The sequence below is a fragment of the Dicentrarchus labrax genome, unplaced genomic scaffold (genome assembly GCF_905237075.1).
Source record: "Dicentrarchus labrax unplaced genomic scaffold, dlabrax2021, whole genome shotgun sequence".
Lineage (NCBI taxonomy): Eukaryota > Metazoa > Chordata > Actinopteri > Moronidae > Dicentrarchus > Dicentrarchus labrax.
In genome coordinates this window covers 23,955,692-23,983,215 of record NW_026136705.1, presented here as the reverse complement: position 1 = coordinate 23,983,215, position 27,524 = coordinate 23,955,692, and the positions used below count along the sequence as shown (strand labels likewise).

Below are 27,524 nucleotides of genomic sequence, written 5' to 3'. Positions count from 1 at the left end.
TTTTATCTACTGCGTATTTGTAGCTCTACAGAGAGCAAAAAGAACGGAGTGGTTAAATGGTTTTGCATTTAGTACAGAGAAAGAGAAGGTATTGTGCTCATTGGATGAAAAGTTTAGGAGTAATAGGGTTATACATTGAATATATAGGGAATAACTGCAGGAACAATGCAAATGAAAATAATGAAAATAGCCTTCTCTCCATGAGAGCAAGTTATTCGCTTGTGTTTTAATTGTCAGTAGTGGGCCTACCTCTAACTACATTTACATTTTGATTATGACTTGTACCCATAACGCTTTTAGTTTTTATTTCGTTGCAGTCCCAGAGGGTTAGTTCACAATATTTCAGGCTGTCTCCTGAGAATTTGTATTTAAAGCTGAAGAAACCCTTTCAGGCAGACAGAGCATGTGCAGTGGTTACCATTATATGAAGCAATTATACTCTTCTCTGCAATAATTATACTAGAAGTTGATACTTTCTATGCTCAGTACGACCTTTGGTATGTTTTCAGCATCTGCTTTCTTGTACTGCGCCCTGCTATATGATGAACACCGTAAGGAGCATACGTTATTGGCGCCAGGAGGGCCAAAAGTGTCTAAGTTAGTGTGGACACACAAATAAATGTATACTTGTAGTTGGTAAAGCTGTATGCTGTGAGATGCTTTGTATATGATCTTAAACTGTTTTAAAATCCAGATTTGAAATGTAAGTGCCGTATTTGTAAATTTGAAACAATAAGCTGTGTACTAGTAGTAGGATGCAAGGTGGGTGTTGCTCATTACTAAATCACACTCAGTACATAAAACTTGAAACCTAAAGTGTAATCCAACTGGTAAGCCATAAAGCAACTTCTAAAAAAATGTTGTCTCCGGATAGTAGTGAAGCTAACATAATTTTGCCAGACAAATAAATTACAATAAAATGAAACTCTGGATGAAGTGACTTTATTTTACCTAGCTGTTTCTTTCCACATAAATATATGGGAAGAAAAAAAATAAGAGAGAAAAGACAGAGAGTAGAGAGACATAATAATGGAGCCTTTATTAAGAAAAAAGAAAAGAGTGAAATTGGAAAAGTAAAGATGATGGGGGCGCAGATGAATAAAGGTGATATGTCATAACCAAAAATTAAGTCAGCATCTCTACTGAAACGCTCAGGTTGTCTGAACTTGGCATGGAAAGGGCAAGCCTGATGAATAAAACCAGATTTTGTCCTTCGCATATTGCATCCAAGTCTAGACATTAGGATTATTATTTGCCCTTGAAGGTCAGTGTTGTTGTTCTGAACTATAAAAGAGGAGTTGACAACTACTGATTTGTCTAATAGTTTAGGTAGAATTATTTTTTAATCATCAATAACAAACACTGTATCCACTGAATATTGTATGAGCATGCTGTAAGGCTGTCACTTGTTCCAAAAATCAAGTTCGAACTAATTTGAAATGATTTGCAATTTGTTTGAATAACTTCAAATAAATAATCTAAAAGCACAGAGTACAACAGTGACCCCACACGGTAAAGACTATACATTCGTTCTTATAACACCAATAGCCTGCATATCCACATATCCATATAAATCTATAGCATATAAATCTTACTATCTTATCGGTGATGGCATTTTTACAAGCTTCTGGCAAGGGGCCTGCTGAAGCTGAGCGTGCCGGATAGTAGCAGTCAGACGAGGTTGTACACTTGACGTTGCCCCGGTCGTCTGTGGTCCATCCTCTCCGCTGCCTCACTTGGGTGGCAAGCTAGTGTTAGCAGGTTAGTCCACAGATTTATTTTCGTTTTAGAGTTGAACAGTTACTTAGAACAAAGTCGACAGAAGCACTTTGCTTAGGTGTTGCAATTGCTTGCTGTGGATGGCTTTGCTCACTAGTGTTTTTGTAGTAAACAACATAACATTACTAGTGTAGTTTACTGACGGGTCAATGGGCATGCCATAGGTCAAGCTCATAGTGGCGCGCCCTCTGCTGGATGTAATAATTTATTATATTTATGTAGTCAAGTAATGAGCGTATAGAGGCAAGTAAGGGTTAACCTAGGGCAAGTAGATTTCTGATCAAGTTTGGGGCAAGTAAGAAAAACAATGTTGAACCCTGTTACATTTAGCCTAGCATTTTCAGAAAGTATTTATTGTTCATAGTTTTGGAAGTTATTTGTGAAAGTGGTTTTGGTTGCACGGGAGATGATTTAGCTCATTAATTAACAAGTGCTATATCTGGTAGTGTATTAAAAAGTATAAAAGTTGTGAAGCAGTGTTTATTACTTTGTCTCTAGAAGCTAGGGAACATTTTGAATAAATGAAAATGTTTAGAGGACAGATCGTGCCAGTGAGCATCACTGGAAACATGAAACCACTCCAGCTAATGAAGCAGGGCAAAAAGATGGAATTTGTTAGGCTTAAGTTCTATTTTAGGATTCATCAAAGTTATGCCTGTGAAGGTATTACCACTTACATTGCCAATGCTTTTTTTCTTTTGGCTCCTCTTCATTTAGCTCCTTTTTAAGAAGCTTGTTGGTGCACTGATGAATTACTTTTAGATAAAGCAGGTCCCTTTTTTTTCTAAGCAATAGACATGAGGGAATAACTATTGAATGTAGATAGAAGAACTCTTGTGAAAACACAGACACCGACGGATTTAGCTTTCCTTCCTGCTCCCCCTCTGGCTGCCTCTTCGTCCTAATCGGGCAGTATCTTAAAAAAGGTCAAGGTATCAATATACTTCACATATCAGACAATAACCGAAGCTGCTGCGTAACAATATTGAAATTGCAACATTGTGTTAGCATGCAGGTAGTTAATTCTAGAGAGTTTTGTTGACTGGAATTAGGAGCCAGAGAGAGATGGAGAGGGACTAAGTGGGCACATATAAACATATGGGTCCTTGAATCAAGAGTGCCTGCATAGCACTGCGTATAAGAGAGAGACAAAAAGGCATATTCAACCATACTTCGTAAGACACAGTTTGACTTGAATTGTCCTGCTGTTCAAATTGCATTCCCACAAAATGTAAGTCTGTGGCACCGGTGTCAGATTCTTGTTTTGTGTGGGTGTTTAAATGGCATCCAAGATGGAGGCACGTAGCTTTCAGAGATTTGTTTGTGCTACTTTTTTTTTGAGAGGTTATACCAATCTTATTGAGTTTGTACACTTAAACTCTGTTGAAACCACAAAACCTAATAAAATAGGCAAACTTGAAGCAGACTGTGACATCAATAACACTACACTATCATGACATTTGGAGGATGTTTTTATTTTAATTCAGCTCACAGTACCATGACTGCTTCTTTAGTATGTGAAGCCATAGTAGATGTGCAAATCGAGGTTTATAACCATAGCAACAGTACTGCTGCTACCAGATACAAACCTAACCGTGAGTAAAACCAACAACAAACTTTGAAAACAGGACCGCATTTTTAATACACCCTGCCTTGTATTCCTGTGGTAGGTGGCCATGGCATAACTGTAATAATACTCAGTCTTGCAATATCTCTCACATATTAAATACATGCCTGGCACATTTTCCCTTCAGTGCATATTACTTGCTGCTCTAAGGTTGAGGTAGTTAAATCTCCTTTAACCCTCTGGACTGTTAAAATACTGCCAATTGATGGCATTTTTGAGTTGCCTAATCTGTCTTGAAAATAATAATATGGCATACCAAGAGACACATAGTTACTATGTCATGAGTGTGGAAAGAAAGGGAGAATAAGTCAAACAAAAGCAACCTGAAGAGGTTAGAAGAGTCTCCTGTCCTCCCCTATTGTACATAGCTTTCAGCATCCCTACTATTCTCATAATCGCATAATCAGAGCTGCACTGGGCAGTTATTCTGTATGTAAAAATACACCCATCTAATCAGCCTCTATCACAAAGTTGAAATTAGGTAGAGAAAATGTTTGAAACCCAGTGGGTTAGCCCTATTTGCTCAAATGGAATTTGTGTAGTTAGTTACATTTCTCCACCCACTGAAAGTGAGAATGCAAGTGTTGCATTAAAAGAGAAAAATACAAACTGCCTCCTAATCAGCTGTGTGTGAATCTACTTTGCCTCAAGTGACATTTCAGCAGTTGCCTTCAGTTATTACTAACCTATTATTTTATGCCATGAAAATCCCCCTAAGTTAGATGTGTAAGGAAAGGAAAGTGACAAAAAGAACCCTGGAGAGTCATGGTAAAGTATTTTTAGAAAGAGGCACACAGCCTTTCTTTCACCTCTATGCTTGGTTTGATTCTCTAATCAATTGATCAAACAGCGGCACTAGAGATGATGGAAGGCGGTGCTGATGAGCACACTCAATTTTATCCTGCTATCATGAGGAAGCACGTCTGCAATTAAGATGGACAGATGGCAGAAAGAGAGGGATAGAGATGTAGAGAAAAAGAAGGAGGCAGTGACAGGATGCACTAAAACTGCTGTGTTTTTCGTGAGGCGCTCAGTCTCCTGGGAAGTCAAGAGGGCCTTGCAGACACACGCGTGTTTTATCACTGAGCCTCATTACCGTTGACATCTACACTGAGGGACATGAATGCAAAATGTCACAACACTTCAGTTGCCGCCACATATTGGCTTCTTTAGAAGCGATGTTGCATTGGAAGACCTGCTTCTGTTCTATTTTTAAACAGCATGTCGATCCTTTATTCTGCCATTGTACACTAAATTGAATCTCAAGTTTAGATGCATTTATGCAGAGCGACATTCTCAGTGCTGTAACAAGCACAGGTGATCAGTAGCTAACCAGCACACAATGCATGCCAAAATGTGCACAATTTACACACACACACACACACACACACACACACACACACACACACACACACACACACACACACACACCAACTCAGGTCGGCTGGACTCTTACTGAAAGCAACAACAATAATTAAAGTTGATGTCCAGTGAGTTGCAGCGAATTACACTACACAGCTGTTGGGTCCAACCATTCAAAGCTTTCGCAAACCAAACATTTTTCCATTCACATCATTATTAATAATTCACACTGCAAGACATCATGATGTCACTTTTATTACCTGTGTTTCTTTCTAAAACTCCATTTACCTTGTTTTCTGCCACATAATGAAATAACACTAGTAACATTTAGTTGTGTGGAAAATTTTTTCCTCTTTTTTTTTTTTCTCCCCCGTCACTGCAGACAATTCTATTTTTTGTAAAAATTACCTCGCTTTATGATCAATGCATAAGTTTGCACATTCACCATGAACTTCAGTGCCAATCAATAATAATACTGTTAGGTCAGTACAACTAAAACTGTGTTAAACAAACATATGACATACATACAGTTAAGACTGACAAATAAATCAGAGTTTGGCCATGTGGTATCAATTGTTTGATATCCTGGCATATTCATTTAACATATGGCAGTGTACCACAGTGTACCTATTGTACCAGTTACGGTACACTAGTAACATGATATTTGTAAAACCATGAGAGTGACATTCATAGCAGCCATGTTGGAAACAAATAAACGCCATGTGGTATCAATTGATTGATATCCAATAAACATTCAGTCAAGCCCTGCCATCTAGCAGCCTGTTGGCAAAAAGCGTAATTACCTTTACCGCCTGTTTCTCTGCTGTCATCCACCATATATTCTCTCTCACTGCCTCTTGTCTCTCTTTTCTTTGTCATTCTCTTTCCGTCTGTTCACCTTTGTTTTCTGTCATCGTCTTTCTCTGAACCCAGAAAAGAGGAAAAGGCGAAGTAACGAATGGTGCGCGAAAAGCTGCAGAAAGGGCTGTTTTTGTCTCACTCCTCCAAGCCTGTAATAACCACTTTTGTGTGTGCTCTCTGTTTGCAGGAGAAGGGGAAAGCAGACGGGAACATCGATCAATGTGAGTACACTTACTGTGTTCAAACCAAACAGCATTTTTCAAAATATGCCATATTGTGCTCCATGACAAAACCTTTTTTCTTTTGCTGTTATTCTGGCACACACTTTGGTTTTCTGATTGCTGGGAAATGCTGCTGGGACGTAATTCAAATCTAAATGGCTCCCATAAAACGGACCATGCAGCCCTTTTATGGAGAAGACCTCTGATGATGGGTATAACTGTCACAATCTGAAAAATACCACTTGTTACTGCATCCCATTTATTACTCTACAGTCCTCAGAGGAAAAGTGTTTGAAAGCATTTCAGATTTTAATTTTTAAATCATCTAAGTTGTCAGTGGATGCCAAGATATAATCTACCAACCAGTTGTGGGACTGGCAGGCATCAGTTTATTTATTCAGCTGCATTTGACAGCATCTAGAGAAAATAGTGGGGTTTTTTTTCACTATGTCCTGCCATCCTCCCCAAACTCAATAAACAAGAAGTGGAAGCATCTAAAATCTCTCATTCTAAGTGACAACCCTTCTATAAGTTGAAAAGATTTACCAGATGAATAATTACTCAGCTGTTCAGTCCACTTTATATATTTTATATTTGTAAATACATTTGTGTATGGCTTAAGCATTCACATAAGTTTTTCTTGGCTAGCTGTTCTGTATATTTTGCTGTATTGTAGTGCATGGCAGTGAGATTGAGTGGGTTGTGTGTAAGATACTGTAACAGCAATATTTCCAGGGCTGACTGCTTCCTATTTGACAAGTGACTTCCTCTGTGCGCATTAGGCCCATTATAATGTGTTGTCTTCATCTCTACAGTAAGGCGCTGTTTCACTGCTTGCAGTGCAGTGTTCTCTGTGCCTGCTTCTTTTCGACCTAAACATGACCCTGAGGATTTCTTTGGTTTATTATTCAACACCTGCAGCATGTGTTTTTTTTTTTTTTTCGTTTTTTTTTACCTCTGGATGTGTGTTAGTTGATTTCTTTTTAATACATACTATGTGCAGAAATGTAGCTTTCTGAGTGATAATTGCTTTTCTCGCTATGTGTATTTACTTTACCTGCTTCTTACAATTCTGCTGCAGTAACACATATCCTGATGGAAAATCCCTTTAGACAATTCTGTGATGGGCATTTTCATTATACTCACAAACTGTACTTACTGTACTTGTCCATATAGATGTTGATTGCTGACATACTATATGTACATTTAGAAAGAAATCGAAACCAGTATTGATGGAGTAGGCTGATGATAAGGAAAGATAGCACTGCACCAGGAGTAAAATGCAAAAGAATACCACCTCTCTGTGCTGCAAGCATTTTGTACTAGCTCAGTTAATGTGCAGACACTTTTCCTGTACAATAGCATAAACATGTGTTGGCAGAAAAAGTATTCAGCATGCCGCCACAGAGGCTGATGGGAACACCAGAAGAGGAAAAGAATTGATTGAGGGTCATGGCTTTGGATTTACAAACACTGGGCCCATGTAATTTTAACATTTGTCTCCAGAGCTTAAGGTCCAACTGACAAAGTATTTTGTTCTTGATTTATGCACAGTTGCAATGCCCGGGGTCGACCGGGTTCTTTCTGTGCTTCATTTTTTGGTTCTCCCCCTGAGCGTGTGGGTTTTTTCCTGTGCTGTGAATATGAGAGTTGGTCTCTGTGGAAACCGCCCTGTACAACCATTCATGTACTGATGACCATTGAACAATAATTGGGGCTTAGGTGCCTTTCTCTAGGGCCCCTTGATTGCCTTCAAGGGAGGAGAGCATCTTACTTTCTATCACCATCTAGACTTTTCCAGTACCACACAGGGTATTCAAACTAGCAACGTTTTTTCTCTGTTAAGGTCTAGGGATGGGAATAGTTTATTTTTATTGATACTGATAAAATTTTTGAGACTGCTTAATGATCCGAGTAATTGAGTATTCTATTTATTATTGCATCAATTACTCAAGTAATCGGAGAAGAAATACTTTTGCTTTATTAAAGCAGTAGAAATAGAGCAATGGTAAATATACAATAGAGAAAATAAGACACGTCTTTTATATTAGTCTTCTGTTGTACCCCCACTGTACTGGCAGTGGAGTACTTTGAAACTGTGGTATTCGTACTTTTTCTTCAGTAAAGGATTTGATCCTTCCTCCACCCACAGCCTAACTGCATCTGTGTTTTCAGCCGAGCCTTCCCCTTTTAGAAAGGTGGGCTTGTGGGTAACCAGAAGCTGGAAACAACAGACGATCAAAGTGTCAATAAGCTTGAACCTTATTAATTTTAGGGTTTTAGGGAAATTTGGAACCAGGTCCTTAGAACCAGGTCTCCATCCCAATCCCTACTTCACTCAATTGTTTCTTTACATCAGCAGTGTGTGTGACTGTGTTAATGACGTGTATGGTACAAGCACATTTCATACAGTGTAAGCTCAATGTGCTTTACAAATGTGTATGAACATATTTGTGTTTTCCTCTTTTTGTATATGTCTGGGTGACAGCATCAGTACCAAGATAAGGTGTATTGCTCAGTGAAAGGCTGAGCTGCAGCAGCTGACAGAATGTACTATTATTGATAAAAAATATTGGGAAATCAGCAAAATGTAGTGCTGTATCACACTAATTGCTTCAGTCTGAGGTCCCTCTTGTCACATAACCTGAGCATGTTTTACCAACCGGCAGTCAACTGTTAACATATCACAATGTTGTCTTTTGACTGTAGTAGGCTGTTGCTTTATATTGGTGTTTTACAGGAATTGGTGAGGTGATCAGCCTGTAATACTCTCATAGTGGCGCTGTTCATGTTGTCATAGAAGTATTATGCTAAGCACTGACGCCCTTTCTTAGTACATGCATAGTTAAATAGTTAAATGTTTTGTGGAGCTGGGAGCCATATGACTGATGGCACCTTCTGCGTGTATTGGATTCCGTAGTATATAGGGCATATTGAGTTGGATTTAAATATGTTGTTTGCATTGCTTGTTTGAAGCTACTTCACGGTTTTAATAATTGATGCATTTTAAATATATATTATGCCATATACCAGAGATAAAAGTGATGTATCATAAAGTGAGGGAAGGATGAGAATATCCACCAGACAGTTAAACCTGTTATGTGTCTGCCCTGTCATCTGAGTACAGGCACTTTTAATATTGTGAGCTTTTTTTTCCCACTTAGTGTGTGCTGATTTACCTCTTGAGACTAATTATCTGCTGCCTGTTTGTATGCTAAACTAGATCCACTATCAAAATCAGGCAATTGCATTTCATTTTCTTTTTTTTTTTTGCTCTCCTTTTCCTTGGATGATGATCAGTGTATCTGTTTGGTATTGCCTGTTTTCCCTGCCATTGGCTGGTTGCTTCTCCCACTTTGGATTTTTCATTATTACACTACTTTTTATCTTTTCCGCTTTCTCTTTCTTCCTATGTTATGTCTTTGTGTTTTGCTGTACCTCAAGTCACTTTTTTTCTGCTTATTTTCACTCATTCTCTCTGTCTTTGGAAAACCTTTTATTGTGGCGTCAATGCACCTCATGTTGAGACAATGACATTAATCAAATTGGCCCAGTTTTACCTCTGGAACGCAGATGCTAGTTGTGAAAATTGCTTAACTGCAAACATTGCATATGCAGGTTTTAAGCTAGCTCAGACAGAAATTTTCTGTAAGTGACATTTAACTGGCTGGTGATGCACAGCCATCCCTGGTCAAAATGTCAGAGTGCGGAAAATATGCAGTCTTTGTCATTGAGTTTTCTTCTGTTCACAGTGTGTTATTGTTGTCAGTGGGATCCATATGGAAAAATTTAATATTGCCCATTTATCTTGCCAGGAAATGGTGACTAATTCGGCCTTGAGTGCTTAATTTATGAACCTTTGCAGAGGCCTAATCAGAGTTTGTTACCGTCACAAATTAAACAATGGGAAGAGGCAAAGCAAGTTAAGCAGTCCTGTGGTTCATTTAGATTGTAATTGGGTGAGAATTAGATGGGACAAGGTTGACAGAGAGACTCTCTAATAAGCAGCAAATGACTGGGGAGGAAGCTGGGAGGAGGAAAGGCAAGTACAGAAGATAGTGGAGGAAGCTGAGAGAAGCAGGAATAAGGTGTGTGCGGGGGGATGGGACAGGGATTGGGAGAGAAAAATATGTTCGCTTGTAAGTCATCTCGAAAGCCATCTTCTGGCTCACTCAATCAAAGTTGTTTTACTTGTCTTTTGTTTAGAATGCTGTGTCCTATTGCCATATTGACTTTTACATATTTGACCTGTCTGCTTCACTGTCAATACAAGACAATATCAGAGTACATATAGCTTTATAATGCTAACTGAAATCAACAGACGGTTGTGGCATCTCTACTTTGAGGTGAGAGAAAAATATTACCAGATGATGAAAGACGAGGAAATAAAAACAGGTGGGATAGTAAGCTAACCTTATTTCAGTCCCATTAATCAGTAATATTTATTTTAATATTTGAGATTCACATGACTTCCAGAAGTGTCTTTGGGGACGTTAACCTGGAACAATTGTATTTTGATTTTACACCTACAACTTACCCACCTACTGTATGCAGCATCTGTATTGTTCTTGACCAACCACAGAATCAAAGCTGCTTTAACTGTGTGGTTACAATGACAAACAATATCTTGCCAATAAATTGCTTATGCCTTTACAGTCTGCTTCCTGATGTCTGGTCTGGAAGAAGTATAGGAGGGAGGGAGAATAGTGGGGTTGAGGGTGCATAAGATAGATTTAACAAGAGAATAAATAGTTTCAGTGCTGTGCAAAATATGAATGAATAGTCCCAGCTTTGTATAATATACTGTCCAGATGAGTGATGAATTCTTGGACAAAATAGCATAATATTTCGTAATAAGATATAGTTCTTAATTAGGTAATAATGGATAGATACCCACTATTATTTGGAAAATACAACAGCAACATGTGAACAATGAAAATTGTGTATCCTATTGGGGGGGGGAGGCCAGTTTCAGTTTAGTCTAGTCTAACCCACTAACTCTTGTCACTGAATGTACAGTAACGTGGTCTAAGACAGTGATATTATAAGCTGTTCCAACTAACAATACCTCTAGAAAGTCTACTTTACTTTGTGACTGCTGTTCTGCCTCTTTAGTTTTGGAAGTTTTAAAAGATTTCATTAAACTTCTTCTGGCACTGTATGTGTTAATATTTATTATATTAATATGCAGACATTCAAACTTGTAGCATCAGTGATCATCATTTACATTAGTGATCCACAATGCATGCAATTTATTTTTAAGGACTAAAATTGTTCAAATCAACTGGACCAGGAGATTCTGACTGTGGCAACATCTGTGCCAATAATGCTGTGCCTGTTTGGCTGGATCCTTAAAATGTCTCTATTTTCTCTATCTATTTTTGGCTTTATTGAGAAACATGTATGACAGTAATAGCCTATAATCATTGGTAAAGAAAGTGTGGGGTTTGGATTAAAGAGCAGCAGACTTTGATCCACCCAGCCACATCCGCCGGACCAGCCCACCATGGGCGGGTGCTGTTACCTCAGGAGGAGAGGAAAGAGAGACAGATAGGAGCCATGCAGGCCAAGCTTGGACTTTAAGCTGCTCCTGGCTAATGTCTGGTACGGACAAAATGGGCTGACCAAACAACGGGAAGTCAGACTGTTGTGCCCACATCTTTTCAGAGTGCAAGATGAGAGGAGGCGGACTCTGTGTTTACATGAATGCTGTGCTCAAATCAGGGAAAGTGGATGGGACACTGTTTCCTTAAATGTGGAACATTTTATGTAAAGCTGAAACCATATTATCAGAACTATCTTGGTGCTGCTGTTTACATTCCCTCAGACGTAAATCCAAAACATGCACTGCAGATTGATTTCCTGGGTATGTATAAATAATTGTATATATTGTTTTATTTTCTAGGTTATTCTATAAATGTAATAATCTTTTTCTATGTGTGTAAAGGGGCTTAACATTTCCTTATACAATACTTTGGAGACAATGGAGAATAAATGTCCTTGATTCCTTGATGATACAGTATACTGCATAGAGAAGGTGGAATGTTATCACATCTAACTGTATTCAAGGTTGAGAAGGAAATTAATTAAATTAGGTGAGCAACAAAACCCACCCATCATGGATCTTTCATTTACAGAGGCAACATTTATTAAAAGAACAGTGCTAGAATGTGATGCAATTAAAATACTTAACTCTACTGTAGGTCTAAATGTTTTTATCCTTAATCTCCTCATTTGCACATGTTTTTCCTCCCTCTTTGAGATTCTTAATCAATTTGAACATGCTGTATCGAAGAGCTTTGTGCTTATGCAAGTTCTCTACTGTAAATTCACACTTCATACACACAAGGTCTCGAATCACAACCAGTTTAGGGAGCTCTCATATGTAAGACATCCTGCATAATTAGAATGTGCAAAAAGAAAAAATTTTCACAGCTGAAAATTGTAAGTCACCATCTCAGTCACATCGTAAATCTCTGTGAAATGTGATTTCATTAAACTGTAGAGCAATAAAGATTACCAAGCGAAAAGTTCATTGAGGACTTAATCAAAATAGTAAAATGAAACAGGCTTTGCTAAAATCAGACCCACCTTTTTATAGACGTGGTTACAAAATTAGAATATCTTCAAGTAAAGTTATGATTTGGACCATAAATCTTACAATTTTCGCATCATCATGAACCTAAATTTGATCGGGCCAGGAATTATGGCTCATTTCCCCCAGGCAGCCAAAGTTTCACGCTCATTTTTGCCAAAAAGTCTGAAAGTCAAAGACAAAGGGGATTGTAGCAGCATTGTGAGCTCCATGTTGAGCGTGCCTGCAGATACTGCTGAAGGGCTTAAGGAGGGCACACAGCCTCTCCAGGGACTAAGGGGGACTGACAGTGGCACTCTGAATAACACTTTAGTCTGACTGGGGCAAGCTGCACCAGTGGGTGCACGGACACAAAACACACATGCTGGAGTGCAGATACACAGACCAAAAACTAGGCAGAGGTTATATGGAGAAAGACATACCAGATTCTTCTGGATGGTAGATTTTTATTTAGGGGGATTGGGGCATCTTCACCGCTTTCTTTGATCTTTAATGAGCTTGAGATATATCACTGCATTATAATGCTTTCCTATTTGGCACAGGAAAACACAGCTAATGTGACAGCTATTTGCATACCTCCGAAAGAGAGAGAACAAAAAAGATGGCACATGTTCCACAGGTTGATTTTTCACTAAAAACTCTGACCCACTTTTTACACTTTTCTATCTTTAACCTCTGGTGATATATTTACAGCCTTTCTAAATTAATTAGTGGTATGGTGTTGTGATAAAGAATAGTGTTGGTTTTTCTTTCTCTGTCCCTCTTTCAGTGTTTGTGCGCCCCTTCAGTGCCTTGGCGCCCCAAGCTTTTGCCTATACTGCCAGCAGCTGGTCCTGCCAAGTTCTTACAGGGTAACTTCAGGTATTTTTCAATTATTGTGTCAAAGTGACTAATGGGGACAACAATTTTTGAATTTGGTCCAGTATTAAGTGAGTGCACTGCAGCCTGCATCTGCTAAACAGGCTACAACATAATCCTTGTGGACAATCTGTCATAATACGTCCATTAAAAGTGCTGCTTTTTGCTACTGATCGGCTCATATTGTTCCAGGTTGAAAAATACAGAAGTTACCCTTTAATCTCATGTGTGCTGAAACTAATGATTATTTTCATTTACAATTATTTATTTAATTAATTGAGACAGAAAATGTGCAAAATAGGTTTTCCTACAGGCCAAGGTGACATCCTCATCCTCAAGTGCTTGTTTTGTCCAACTGATTTTATTTTCTGTTTATCAGTTAACTAATCTTTTGAGTACTAAAAATTGCACTTGTGTTCAACATCTCTGTTAAATCAAATATTTATTTTTGTTTGATTATTAAGAGCTTTTCCTTTATGGGAAAGAACCAAATTGCTGTTACTATTTTGTGTAATCTAATTACTTTTATTGTCTGTAATTCTGCTCTATGCTTTACATGTAACTCACTGGCGGTCAAGTTCTGGGTGATACCAGCTGCTGCTACTTAGTGCAAGCATCACTGCAAACCCTTCAGATCCATTCTTTACCTTCATCCCCCTGATTTTTACTGCCTTACCCATCAACAGCAGACGGCTTTATGAGCTGAGAACAAAAATGATTGCTTTTGAATTCAGATTATATGCCTCTACGCTCAGCCCTTTCTTTTCTTGTCGCTCCGTCTCTCTGCTGCTGCCCTCTTCCCCACCTCCAACACACACGCACTTATACAAACACATTGGGCTGCACACACAACCACACACTCACATTTATATACAGTACGTATGTGCCTGCTGGAGTTTGAGGATAAGTTATTGTGATTTGGATCTCAACCAGCACGGTCTTCCGTAGCACTTTGCAGAGGACAAGGTGTATTTGCATACCCTCAGGGAAGTGGGAATATTAATAAGCCGCTGTCAGGTCACATTTCTGTGACTCAGTAAACACATTCACTCTTAAATGCTTTCATATATCTCAGGTATCATTGATGCCGTTCTTATGTTTATCCTCAAAAATATTTGTTGATGAGTAAAAGCTGTTCAAGGGTTTCTGATTTGTTCCTAATGTAGTTGGATTCTTTTGTTGCTCCAGACTGGTTCAGGCGAGTTGTCATTTTAGGGGAAAAACAGTGGTAAGGGCATGCAAACTAACATTGTGTCCAATTCTAACTACCCCAAAATAATTGATCTGATCCCTGTTTAAAGGTGGCATAAACTGCTATCATTGCTGCCAGACAGGGACATTATTGTCAACAACTAAGGCAAGCAGAAGAAATGGCCCTCTGTCCTAGAATCTCAAATTGGATCAGAGACAGTTAACAATTATAAAACATACAAAGGTTCCCAGTGCCCGCCCTGATGGATCAGACTTGAAGCTGAAGTACCCAATTTACACTTGCCTTTAGAGATAAAGTGGTATTTACTTGTGTATTAGTCTTTTGGGGGTTGTTTTTAACACATTATTGGACTGCATGTCATCTTGGACACCATGTAGTTGACTGTTTTTTGCCAACAGGTCATCTGAGGAGATGGTTGCTACCAGGCAGAAAGTAAATGAAAGATTGATTGTTCAAGGGAATTGCAAGAGTAACTACAAATAAACTGTTCACTCTGCATTTATATGCACTTTATATGCAGTAGCTGGTTCACAGTTGGCTTTCTACAGTCACCTGATTTAGTGATCATTACATGCAACAGTGCATCCTTATTTTGTAAAAAAACAACAACGAATGCTTCCAAAATAAGGTTGTGTTTCTCCGAGTTGTCTGGCTTATTGTGCAATGTAAAGCAACTGACAGTCGATGGGTTATTGTGTGTTGAAACATGCCCTTCAGAGCAAGGCTAAGCACAGATTTTTGCATGGTATTATATTATGTATTAAGAGTTATTTTTCTTGTTTTTGATGTTTAAAGTTACTGAAGATATTTAGCATTTAAGCCACAATCACAGAAATCACGTATAACCCTCCCTCTTGCTTCAACTTTTTATTGTGCCCTGCTCTCTTCAAACAGGTGAATCAATTCAGCATACCCAGCCTCACATAAATCACATTTGTTTGCTGACCTTTTGAGCAGGGTCACTGAACTCAGTCCCCTGTGCATTTGCTTCTCTGTGTGGACTCTCTTTGGCTTGTTCCTGTGCTCCTGTTTCTGGCTCTGTCTGTGCAGTCTTCTCCACATTTGCAGCTTCTATCTGCTTGGGTATTCCCTCTGCAGTGTCTGTGGCTTCACCCTCTTTGACCATCAGGAAAACTGTTTCAGTGTCTGTAGTGTAGACTTAATTGTGACCCAAGTGCAATGATGGTCTACGGTCTAGATGTTACCCATGCATTTAATATGCTGGTTTATCTGTAAATACATAGTCTCTCATTGGCTCTCTGTACCAGTTAAGTGTTTGGTTCATCCAAAATCTTTATTTTCATGTTCAATCAGGAGAGACAAGTGAATGAATACACAATGGTTTATAATAACATCAGTGTTTCCTCTAGGATTTTTTTTAGCAGTGGGGGCAGGCCTGTCTGAACATTGTCCAATTAAAACGGACCCACCGCGGTGACGTTTTTGGTGGAGCTGTTAGTTTAATAGTCGACTTGGAAGAAAGCGAACGTTTTGACAATAAGCTACATCAACACAACAGTATATGGAGTTAAACTGGACAGCCCCAATAACCTCTGAATAGTTCTACTTGTTGTTAAATTGCAATGTGAGCGGCAGCCAACGGGGGTGCATTATGTCGGCAGGGTCATTTAAAAGGCAACCGTGACTACATTGTGTGTCTGCCCCATTTCTGATACCATGGTGGCAGAAATTTAACAGCAGCGGGCCGCCGCTCCAAAATCAACATAGAGGAAACACTGAACATACTGTAAAACTTCTAATAATAGCCCGGGCGGTTATTTGCTTAAATCACTGAATTCCCCCTGCCTTTATTGGGGACAGGCCTCTATTTGGGACAGGCCTTTAATTCCTTTAGCACAAAACTAAACTAAACTCTAACTGCTGCTTCTCTTGAGATTTGTTCAGCAAATTCGACAACTAACATGATGATTATGATCAAGGTCTTTTTCCATCTCTCTTGTTTACCATGTTACTGGTAATTCAGAATGAATCAACGTTATACTTTTGGTGTTGATATTTTGGATAATTGTGGAGAATCTAACTGATCTGCACGATGTGAATTATGTACATACTGACAGAAATTTAAACATTTATATTTGTGTAGGAGATCAAAACGACTTAAAACTTGCTCAAGCTGGCGACCTGGTGGGTTTTAAGAGGTTTTATACATAGACATAATTTCTATAAAATCCAGACAAAGCCTCTATTAGAGACCTGCGTTTATTTGTCAAAATGTGTAGCCACACCAGGCTTTTAAAAGAGACCTGTGTCTATTAGAGACCCTGCTTTTATTGGAAGTTTTACGGTATATGTGATGATTTAGTCTGAACAAGCCTTTCTCGCTTATACTCTACATGGAGATTTATGAGGTCAAGGGGCGTATGCCCTGAGCAGCAGCAAGATAAATTCCCAGAGTCCATACACGGATGGTGGAGGCTGATGACTCTGCTGTGGCTGATACGCTGATGAAGTAATGAATGATGAATCTGCAAAGACTGGGCTATGAGGAGGGTGGAAAGAGAAATGAACTACAGGTGTGTATGCAAAAGAATAGTCTTTCTGACTGAACTTTTGCTACATGTTTATTAGCAATGAACAGCTTTTCATATACAAATGGAAAATGGACAGAATTTCTAGAAGTATTATTCACTTCTCTGCCTCTGCCGTGATTCTCACGCAGCTGAGGGTATACAAGCATCCAGAGACCTTATTAAATACCATGTTTAATGTGCCAAATTTCCATAAGCGCCATCTGCCATCCAGTTGACTGTTTATTCCCTGAACAATCCAGTATTAAGTTACTACTCATACACACCCAACATTTCCTCCTGCTGCATCTTAAAATAAAAGCATGTAACTGCCGAAACATTAGTTAAATTTTATTATGAAGTAGGCTAGTTACAGGAAATGCAATGTGTTTGTCAGTGAGCTCGACAGTGGCAATATCGTTTGAAAGTGCATTGGTTTGAAATATTGCAGGGAGTATATGAAACAAGAAGCAGTCAGTTCGATGAAGAGTTCAACTTCTCAGCAAGGTTGTTTTAACCAATAGCACTACGATGATATCTCTTGATTCGGTACGGTCGTGATATTTTGGGTTTTGATATTAGGATTTTTGTATGCATTTTTAACACTAGGCCAACATTTTCTTAGGGGGGCCAGGCCCCCGTACCCCAATAGCTGGCTCCTTTTCACATTGGCTGTCTACTCCATATCCTTGAGGAGAGTCCAGAGGAAAGGCCGGGCAACTATGAAATCAGTCTGAGGACCTTGTGATCACACTTAATCACGTCTTAATTATCAGCACATATTGTGCAGATAGGTTGCAAGAACAACCGAAAAAACAATATGCAAAGAGAAAGTATAGCAGATTTCCTGGAACACCTATTGGTGTATCATAGTGCCCTTTGCATCTGTAAGCTGGAGTCCATCAGTGAGTTGTATTTTCATATTGTGCTTTTCAGTGGTTTGTAAAAGTAGGTATCACTGTTTGTGAAATGGATGATTTGTCAATTTGAAAGAACGATCTTCAAATGACAAAAATTAAATTTGAGATACTCTGTTGTGGGGCGGAAAGCTTGGGGCTTAGATGAAAAAAATTAGACGACATTAAAACCAGTGAGTCAGTAAAGAACCCAGACTGCGATCACACCAATGCACCTTGCCAGGAAAATGAATCAAATGGGCTTTGAGTAGAATTTTAAAAAAGGTTTTAATATGGCATTTGTATTTCCTACATCATTTTCCTAAATATGACAAGCAATTACGATTGTCCGTGTTTTGGCAGCATGAGTGAGCAGGCTCTGCCAGGATTCTGCCTTTGAGGGTATGCTTTTAGAATTCAGTATGCAATTTGAGATTTCTCAGAGGCTCTTTGTCCACATCCACTCCTTTTTTGTCAGCGACAAGACAGCACATAAAAGCACTGCAGCTGCTGTAACAGACAATGTGATCTCAACAAACTACTGTATACCCATGTCCCACAGAGCTGAGACTCCAGAAATAACCTCATAGACACGCAGGATTGTGTGTGATCATTGTCATAGCATATATACAGGAATCTATTTTAAAGATTTGTTATGATCCCTGAAGCCTTTTGAAATGCATGAAGATTAATGAGAATTCTATCGTGGATGTAATTTAAAAACAAGTCAGTGAGGGAATGGCACCCGTGGCTAGGCAGGTGGGTTGCTTGTTCTGAGAAATATTTGCCACTTTCTTTGGAATTAAATCACTGAATAATTTATTATTCAACAAATTTAAATATAAAATGGCTCGGGCAGCCAGCTACCGAAGGAGAGAGCAGTATCAGCACCTGCAATAATAGCAAATATAACAAGCAGGGTTCTTTTACAGTTCTTTTTTCTCATAGTGAGCCAAGGCCTGCGCTGGTGTCCAAAAAGGTGACTAGACTCATGCATATTTAATGCGATAAGGTCATGGGTTCTGATGGAATAGAAGACAGGTGGAAGGTTGTAGGTCATTTATAATATATTGTCAGTATCACAAGATTAATTATTATGTCAAATTGTTAAATCACCTCATATTATTAAGTTTTCCCTCATAATTAAAATTCTCATCGGCCGGAGAGGTTGAATTTCGTCTCAAAGGTCTGCCTTGAGTTTTCCGCTTTTACTGATAAGTGCTGTTATGAGCAAATACATTATAAGACAGATGATTAAGACTCCTGGCGCAGGTTTTGGCCCATGCTGTTTGGACTTTAAGTTTACTAGAAAACTCTTTGGCCTTTAGGTCGGACTGGGCATTAATTTTATTGTCCAAATTTAGATTTATAGAGTCCACCAGACAGTTTATAATAGAAGCCTTATAGAGTAGCCTGGTACTGTAGACTGATGCAGTATGACATCAGATATCTGAATGTCCATCATAATTCAATTACATGAGGCTTGTCGGAGACTTGAAGTTACAATAACAAGGGCGCAGACAATTCTTTTGATTTTCTCTATTTCCCATTATGTCATCACATACCGAACACTTCCAAATTGCTCACAAAGCCATTCACCAAACCTGAATATAATTTAGAAAGAAAATCTGTCTAATCCTGTCCCCTGCACACATCAGGCTTTCCTGCATGTTAAACTATGCCTGGGTCCAGCGACCAGCTGTGAGGGGCTCAACTTGGGCATTAATGGAACAAGTTTGCAAGGTGTGATATGCAGAGTTTTGACTTTTACCTACAATAAAATTTGAATGTCCTGGCAGATTTGATGGAACCCAGGGCTCATCCTGAGTATGGCTGCTTTATTCCAAAGGTTTGACTGGATAAACTTGGAATCTCTGTATCAAAGCGTTAAATAAGTATTTTATTGTCTTAGATTAGATTACATACTATAATATGTATAGTATTATCTGCCTAATATCTAGAATGTCATTCACCATTAGATCCTGACCAATTATGTCATTGTGACGTAATTAATAATCATAAATAATTAATGAAGTTGGAGTGCCATGTGCGTAAAAATGCCCGTTCTTACTTTGGAGACATTCATATCATTTTGCTGCTGTGTGAAATTCCTCAAACTTCCCTTACAGCTTTATGACAAAGAGGAGATGAAGAGAAAATCTCACTGAAGAATAAAATATCCCTCACATCTCAACTGCTCTCTTAGGGGATAGATGCGGTCTCCAGTCATATTCGGGAAATGCATTTCATATTCAAACACAAATGGAGCAATTTGTGCAAATAGCATGCGTAATAGTGGGGCAGACTCCCAGGTGTTTGAGCGAAGGCCGGGCCCTGGAGGAGAGGCTCTTCACCCTAAATGCATCAGCAACGAAACCCTAGGCCCACGGAAATAGGGCAGTGAATGAATTAGGGTGTCATTGGTTAAGGACATCAGTGAAAAGAGAGGGAGACGGAGAGAGAGGGAGATCTGTAATAAAATTGCTACTTGCCATACTAAGCAGGAGCAGCAAGTATAGTGTGAAATCAGATAGTGCTGGCTGTGGCTAGCATGGTTATTTTGATGTCTCAGAATGAGCTGTCTCTCAGTGAGATAAGTGATAATTCAGCTGTCATTCTAAGGGGGAAGCGATAAATGACAAATTTATCAGATGGATAAAAGAGGGTGGGGATCAGAGTAATCAAGCTAACCTTGCTTTCTGATAACACTAATTAAAGAAAAATTAACATCAGACTTACACCTACAAGCAGCTCTTTGCTTATTTTCCCTTTCCTCAAAGCACCTGTGTCATTAAAAATCTGTTGTTGATTTGGAGAGGAATCATATTTAGAATAAAAATAAAAATAATCTGTAACATTTCTGTGTTAAAATCTCTGTAAAATCTACACCTATGTTGTATATTTTGTTAAATTGTGTACTTATAGATTATCCCAGATATTTTGAACAATGTTCAAACCCAGAGAAATCTGTAATTGTATTCAGGTAACCGTACGTTTGACCTCTTAATGGCGTCATATACCGTTTGTACATTTTTACAATACACTTTTTATATCTATATATGTATATGTCGTTTTTTATTTGATTTAAACCGGATGAAGGAATTTAGTCATTGGATGTTCGGATCCCAAGATATCAAAGAAACAAGCTGAGCTAACGTTTGCAGCAGCTCAGCTGGCAGGCCCTCTGGGACATCCTTTGTCTGCTGAACAGCATCAGAGAAACAGATTTTTAGGTGAAACTGCTTCATTGCATGTTTTTACCAGTTTTATCACAGGGCCTGTTTGTTTTGGTGAGGAGGAGATCTTTGCAGATAATTCAGCTCCTGGTAAAAACCTCCTGAATAATGAACACCAAAAGAACCCTAACCGGGGGGAGCTGGCTGCGATGACAGCAACTCACAGTGCCATTAAACTTTGTCTTTTGTACTGTTGAGAGACCTCCTAGCGTCAGAAATTACATACTGTACGTTAAACAGTGTTTTTTACACATTTTTCTTTCATTGCATTAGCCCATACATATATGCTATGCAAGTTCTAACTGTTGCTTTCTTAATTATTTTGTTCTTTACTTTTCAACATTCATATAACAATCCATTCTATCTGAGCTGGCTGATTGACCTTCAGAATACTGAATTGACTTTTGGAATTGTTGGCTCAATTTTTTGGCCCTCGTTACTGTGGCAAACATTTAAAAAAACATTATTAGCCCAGTGAAGTTAAGTCTACGCATTTCTAAATTTTGCTTTTGAGTAATAGGTACTTTGTTGGAAATGGTGCAATTCATTCCTGTATGTTACCTCAGTAATTTGATGACAAGCAGTACTTTGGTACAGGCAGATCTAATTTGCATCTATTATAAATGGATAGCATAATGGCCAGCTGTAGGAATGGAAGTAATCTACTCACGGTCTGTACCCACACAAGACCCAAAACCTTATTACATAGGCATTTATTATTCAGAGTAGGTGTTCCAGAGCCCTGACCTTAATCACAGTTTACCATCATTTTAGGATGGCTTTGATGACAGCATATGCATTCATAGTAGCAACTGTAGACAATCAACCTTTTGCTTTGTTTTCTATAGCTTGACTCTCAGTCTCATCCACTCTTCTAGCCTGGCATTGTTACCTGTTTTTCTCCTTCCAGCTACATTTCTTTCTCTGTCTTTTTAACTCCCACTTTTGTATACGTGTTTACATTACCTATTAACCATACACTCTCACCACTTTTATCTCACCCATTCTAAAACATAAAGAGCTTCATCTAACAAAAGTCAGTTACATTTTTAAGGGATCATAAAAAAAATGCTGATAAAAAGGTGCATGTGGGCTGCCAATAAATGCTTTAAATGTTCTATGGAGTTAAAAAGATGCCCAGAGCACTCAGCATTTATCAACAGATAGTGGTGGTTGCAGAGGTCAGATCCAACTGATGTCCATCTTACTAAAGAGGTTTTAGAGAATTATTAAAAAAGGGTTACTCCAGTCTGAATAGGTTTAAGGTTGCAGTCTTCTAATATCTTTCTTTGCTGAAATGTTACTATCTTGTGTCAGTGTGAATGTTTCTCTGTGTGTGCTTATGTATGTGTGTGACTGCACATGTATGGAGACTGTTGAACTAATGAAAAATATATGAATCTCTCTTAAGACCTCCCAAGAGATATGCCAAGCTGTATAAAGAATGATGTCAACAGACTACTGAGGAATAAACAATTAGGCTGGAAAACTGTGACCACATAGTGTCTGTTACATATTTTATAATCTCACACTCTGTTATTTTCTCGTCTCATTAATGTGCAATAATGTAAACACACCCACCTCTACTGTGGCTTGTGCTTCCTTGTTGCATTTTCATTTCTATCATCTTTGAGTTTATCTCAGTTGGAGGAACCAAAGACTCATGATGCAAGACTTTTGTAGACCTGCTGAATAAGGCAAAGTGCTAAGAAAAGACGGCACAAATATGCACACTTACTTTGGTTACTTTGTCTCTTTCTAAAAAAAAATTTTTTTTTTTTTACCCAATTACTTAAATTTTTTTTTTTTTTTTTAAAAAAATTTTTTTTTTTTTTTTTAATATTTTATTTTTTTTTTTTATAATTTATTTTTTTTAAAAAAAATTTTATATTTTTTTTTTTTTTTTTTTTTTATTATTTTTTTTTTAAAATTTAAAAAAATATTTTTTTTTTTTTTGTGGGTTTTTTTTTTTTTTTATCTATTCCCCAAAACCCAATATTTTAATACATTAATTATTTCCACACCATTAATAACATTATGGTCTCTCATTGCTATGTTGGCAGAATGGAAAAGGCAGAACTATGTCATGAGGGCTGACATCACTCCATATTATGTTTTTTGTCCCTTGTTGAGTAGCCTCACTAATTTATGACTCAATTTATGACTCACCCAGAGAGTACGGGACTCCAGCATTAGCAAATGAGTGAGCTACCAACTGTACACTGCACCACTTTACAAATCTCCCAGCCAGCATTGAGAAAATAACTTTCTGGCCTGACTGCATTATACATAGCGAGAGGTGTTGAGTGTTCGCCACTGCTGCGGGACCTAACGTTTGATGTAAGAAATACCCTTTGCATTCATATACGTTGATGATGTGGCTTTTAATAATGTATTTTAAACTTTTAACAGCAGGTATTCCCTTACCTTATCTTAAGTCTTACTTTAAATATTAGCTCTTGAAAGGATTGATAAAGTATTAACTTGAAGAACATCTCAAATATATGTGCACTGTCAGCAGGGTTGTGTTTGATACTGTTGGGCCTGCCCTCAAGGGAACTGCATTATTTTCAGATGGGAGAGTAGTGAAGAGCCTTCTAGGTGCAGGTAGGGGTGTTGTTCAAAAATGTTGAATGTCGGTAACAATACTGATAACTTGACCTCGATACTGGTTCCTGAACGATTTTTCGATTTTTCGATACCAATTTTAGAAAATACATCACAGTGAAATGACTCACTTCAAAGGAGGAAGCTGTTCAAAGACCTGGGAGAAGCAGGAGAAACAGTTTACCCAACCTCGATAACTGAACTAAAATGATGAAATAAAAACTGAATATCTGTACAGTATTGGACTGTATAAAAATATAAATAATGAACGGAAAAAGTATGGCAGCAATATATTTAGTTTAATCCAAAGAAGAAGAAGGGAATGGCTGTGTGGGAGACATTTGTGGTAGTGGGAAATAGTGGCAGACTTCGGCATTTCTCTAGTCCTTTTACCCGTCGGTTTCTAAACAACACCATGCCATCTGAAATGCCCTCTGCCCCTGCTTTGGCGAGGAGATGATGTGCTACGGTTACCATCGCGGCAGACGGTGAGGTGAACGGACTCATAAACGTAGTGGTTTTCGAAAGACAAGAAATTTTTTCGATACTTTGTAGCATCTACGCAATTCGGTCAGTGCCATAAAAGTATACAAAGTTCGGTACCCAGCCCTCCGAGCGGGTACAAGAAAACTCTTAATATTATGGTGCTCAGTTAATATTTCTTCAGTGTTATCACATAATGTAAGCCTATTTGATTCATTCTGCCCATTCAATTAAGGTTTGAAATTTGGATGATGTTCCACTTTATGGGTCATTGTGATTTAATTCTTCATTACAGGGGACAGAGGAAGATTACTTTAATATCAAGTTAAAAATGTTATTCCGTGTAGATAACCATCGCCCCATGTAGATCATAGCACAGTTTGACACATGATGGCAGTTTGAGCTTCAGTATCTTGCTCCAGGGCACTTCAACAGTGATGGTGTATTCACAGATGTGTCATACTCTCCAGACAGTGCAGAGTGTGACTTTTTGGCTATTGTCCAGCCTTTGTAACAGTTAACCCCCCCCCGCAACAAGTTAACAGCCGTGTACATTGCAGGTTTTTGACATTTGATGATCATCCCATGCTGTTATCACAGACTCATAAAAACACTCCAGTTTAATAGAAGCATAGTTTCTGCAAGCTACTCTCCACTCACATAGTGTGACTGAGAGTTAAATGACTTAATGATATCCCTTCTTTTTCCTGCATTGGGAAGAGGCATTAAGTTCTGACCTCTATTAAATCAGGGAGCCAAAATGAATTTGAAAAAAAAAAATGGAGTAATTTATTTGCACCAGTCTGAACTTGTATCAACTTGAAGCAATAACATCGCCTCTCTTCAAAACAGAAGCTCTTTTGCGCATAGATGAGGCTAATTAACGCCTGCTGTGTTCTCATCAGTCTCCTTCCCCATTCATTTGGCATATTAGGCAAAATGCTCTGAGAAATGTAATTACATTCATGTATCATTAATAGCATATCTCAGTGTTATTTAGATGGGGAACTTGGAATTATGGACCTGTGCCCCACTGCGTGTTTCGCCGATAGGTTGCACATGACTTACACACATAATCTTTCAATAAAGTTATAAATACTTTAAATATTTGCCTAGAGGAGAAAGATAGTGATGTCATAAGCTGTGGAAGATAATGGAATAACATTTGTCATCTTCCCTTATTTGCATTTAAGAAAAAGAAAACCTTATTGTATTCTAGAAAAGCCATTCTTATCAAGGATTATGGGATATGTCTGCATTCAGATCTATGCTGACTTCATACTTAGTATTCATAAGGCTTTTTGGCCAGTATCAGCTTTCATAAATTTACAAATCACTATGCAAGCGGTACCCTGTGATCGTTGCTATGGAATAGAGTCTGTCTAGAACATGTCTATTGTCTCTGCTTTTCATTATTTTTTTATTTAATGCAAATGAAGAAGTACCTTTTTAAAGAATTTCTATTTTCTTCTGTGTGTTCAAACACATTTTTAAAATGGGAAATTCTTTAGGAATATTGAAGTTTAACAATAAATAAGACATCCCGCTGTTATATAAAGCTATGTCTATTTTAATTTTTTTTCTATTTTCATATTTGAAAACACAACATAGCAGTCACAAGAAAAAAATAGCTGTTTCATTCGGTGAAGTCTAAACTATGTATGCCAACATGTTTCATGTTCTGTGTGATACACATCATAGAGTTGGGGGGGAAAGTGCATCAAAACAGGCTCAAGAGAAAGAACAAAAAGGCAATTGGAAGCTCCTTGCTTGCAAAAATGAAAATATTTTCAACTTTTTATTGCTGCCTGGGGATCAAAAAAAGAAGAGCACTAAACCTTGAATGTGTTTCTTATATCATGCATGCCTGCTTGTTTTGTTACAGCCACTTTGATGTTTGTTTTCTGCTCTGTGTGCGCTTTTGTTAGCGTATACACATCAGGAACTGAAATATTTCCACTTTAACTAACCAAGGAGCTTCCATTGTACTCAACATGGCCAAGCATATACACCTGAACATTCCACATGTTGAACAATTCACAAGTTCAGCTCTAACAGCCTTCACTCTTCTGGAAAGGATTTTTACACAATTATAAAACCTGGGTTGAGGAATTCTCTCTAATACAGTCACAAGAGTATTCGTGAGGTTGGGTACTGATGTTGGGTGCACCTGGCTCACAGTCGGTGTTCCAGTCGGTGCTGGCCGCAGATGAGAAAAGAGAATAGCTCACTGCTTGCTTCAGCTCTATCGCCAAGCTGTATTGATCTCTATTGGATTTGGTCCACAACATACTCTCACCTAACTTGGAGGTTAACCCCCAAAGGCACCTTAAAGACTCTCTGAAGTTTATAGTGACTCTGCCAGGCAAGGAGAATGAATGAGGTATGGCTCATTCAGTGCCCAAAGGTAACTCCAGTCTAGCTAAATCACAGCGCAGTACTGACTCCCATTTTTCCATTCCTCTTCATGAGACTTCTTCTGTGGAGGGTTTAGAAGTAATAAAACTCATAAAAAACAGAGATATTGCGGTAAATGTAATTTTCAAAGTTTGAGAAACAGCAATCGAAACAAAGCAATAAGAATAGAATAACATTACCCTAACATTGATTGTTTCTGGCGGTGTGATTGGCTGCTTCATTCTCATGAGTCACGCACACTAATGTGGCTATCTGCAGCTCTCTAGTCATCATACAGGGCTCCCATAAAGCCTTTAAATAGGCACATTTTAATGTGTTTCCAGGAAACTATAGAACTATTTCTATTAATTTGATTTCCTTTAAGTTTATTGTTCAAAACCTATTTTTTTGTGTGCATATCTTTGTAACAATATTTTATCAAGGAGGATCTTTACCTAAAATATACATATACTAAGATATATCATTCACTTTACCAGCCATTTAAATGTCAGATATTGATGTTGGTATTCGCCTCAAAGATCCTGTATGAGTTGAGCTCTAATTGTGCTCAGTTTGTGTTCTAATGTGTAATACTTTTGCAACCAGCTTGTGAGATTCTGTCAAAGCCTCAGCATCTCTTACTGCAAACTGTCTTGAGGTTTATTTGTAGAATTCATATAACCCCTGTTGTGAACTAAACAAAGCTGATCTTTTCATTACTGTTCTCTTCTCCTGATTTTGTTGAAGATTAGGCACAGAGTAAGTCGGCTAGACAGTAGGCAGGTATGTTTACATGAATATTTCTTTCCTTTCAACTTTGCTACCCGCATCTGAGTAATTTATGACATGTGCAGGGATTGA

General features: G+C 38.2%; 1 protein-coding gene across 2 annotated transcripts in view; it reads left to right on the top strand.

Annotated features, from left to right (window-relative positions):
• The window catches only part of fstl4 (follistatin-like 4), a 200,365-nt gene that overhangs the window by 23,273 nt on the left and 149,568 nt on the right, over positions 1 to 27,524 (top strand). For both annotated transcript variants that reach the window (XM_051400620.1, XM_051400618.1), the window contains exon 3: positions 5,817 to 5,850. In XM_051400620.1, coding sequence (XP_051256580.1) covers positions 5,817 to 5,850 — 34 coding nt within the window. The remainder of the gene's footprint in view (positions 1 to 5,816; positions 5,851 to 27,524) is intronic.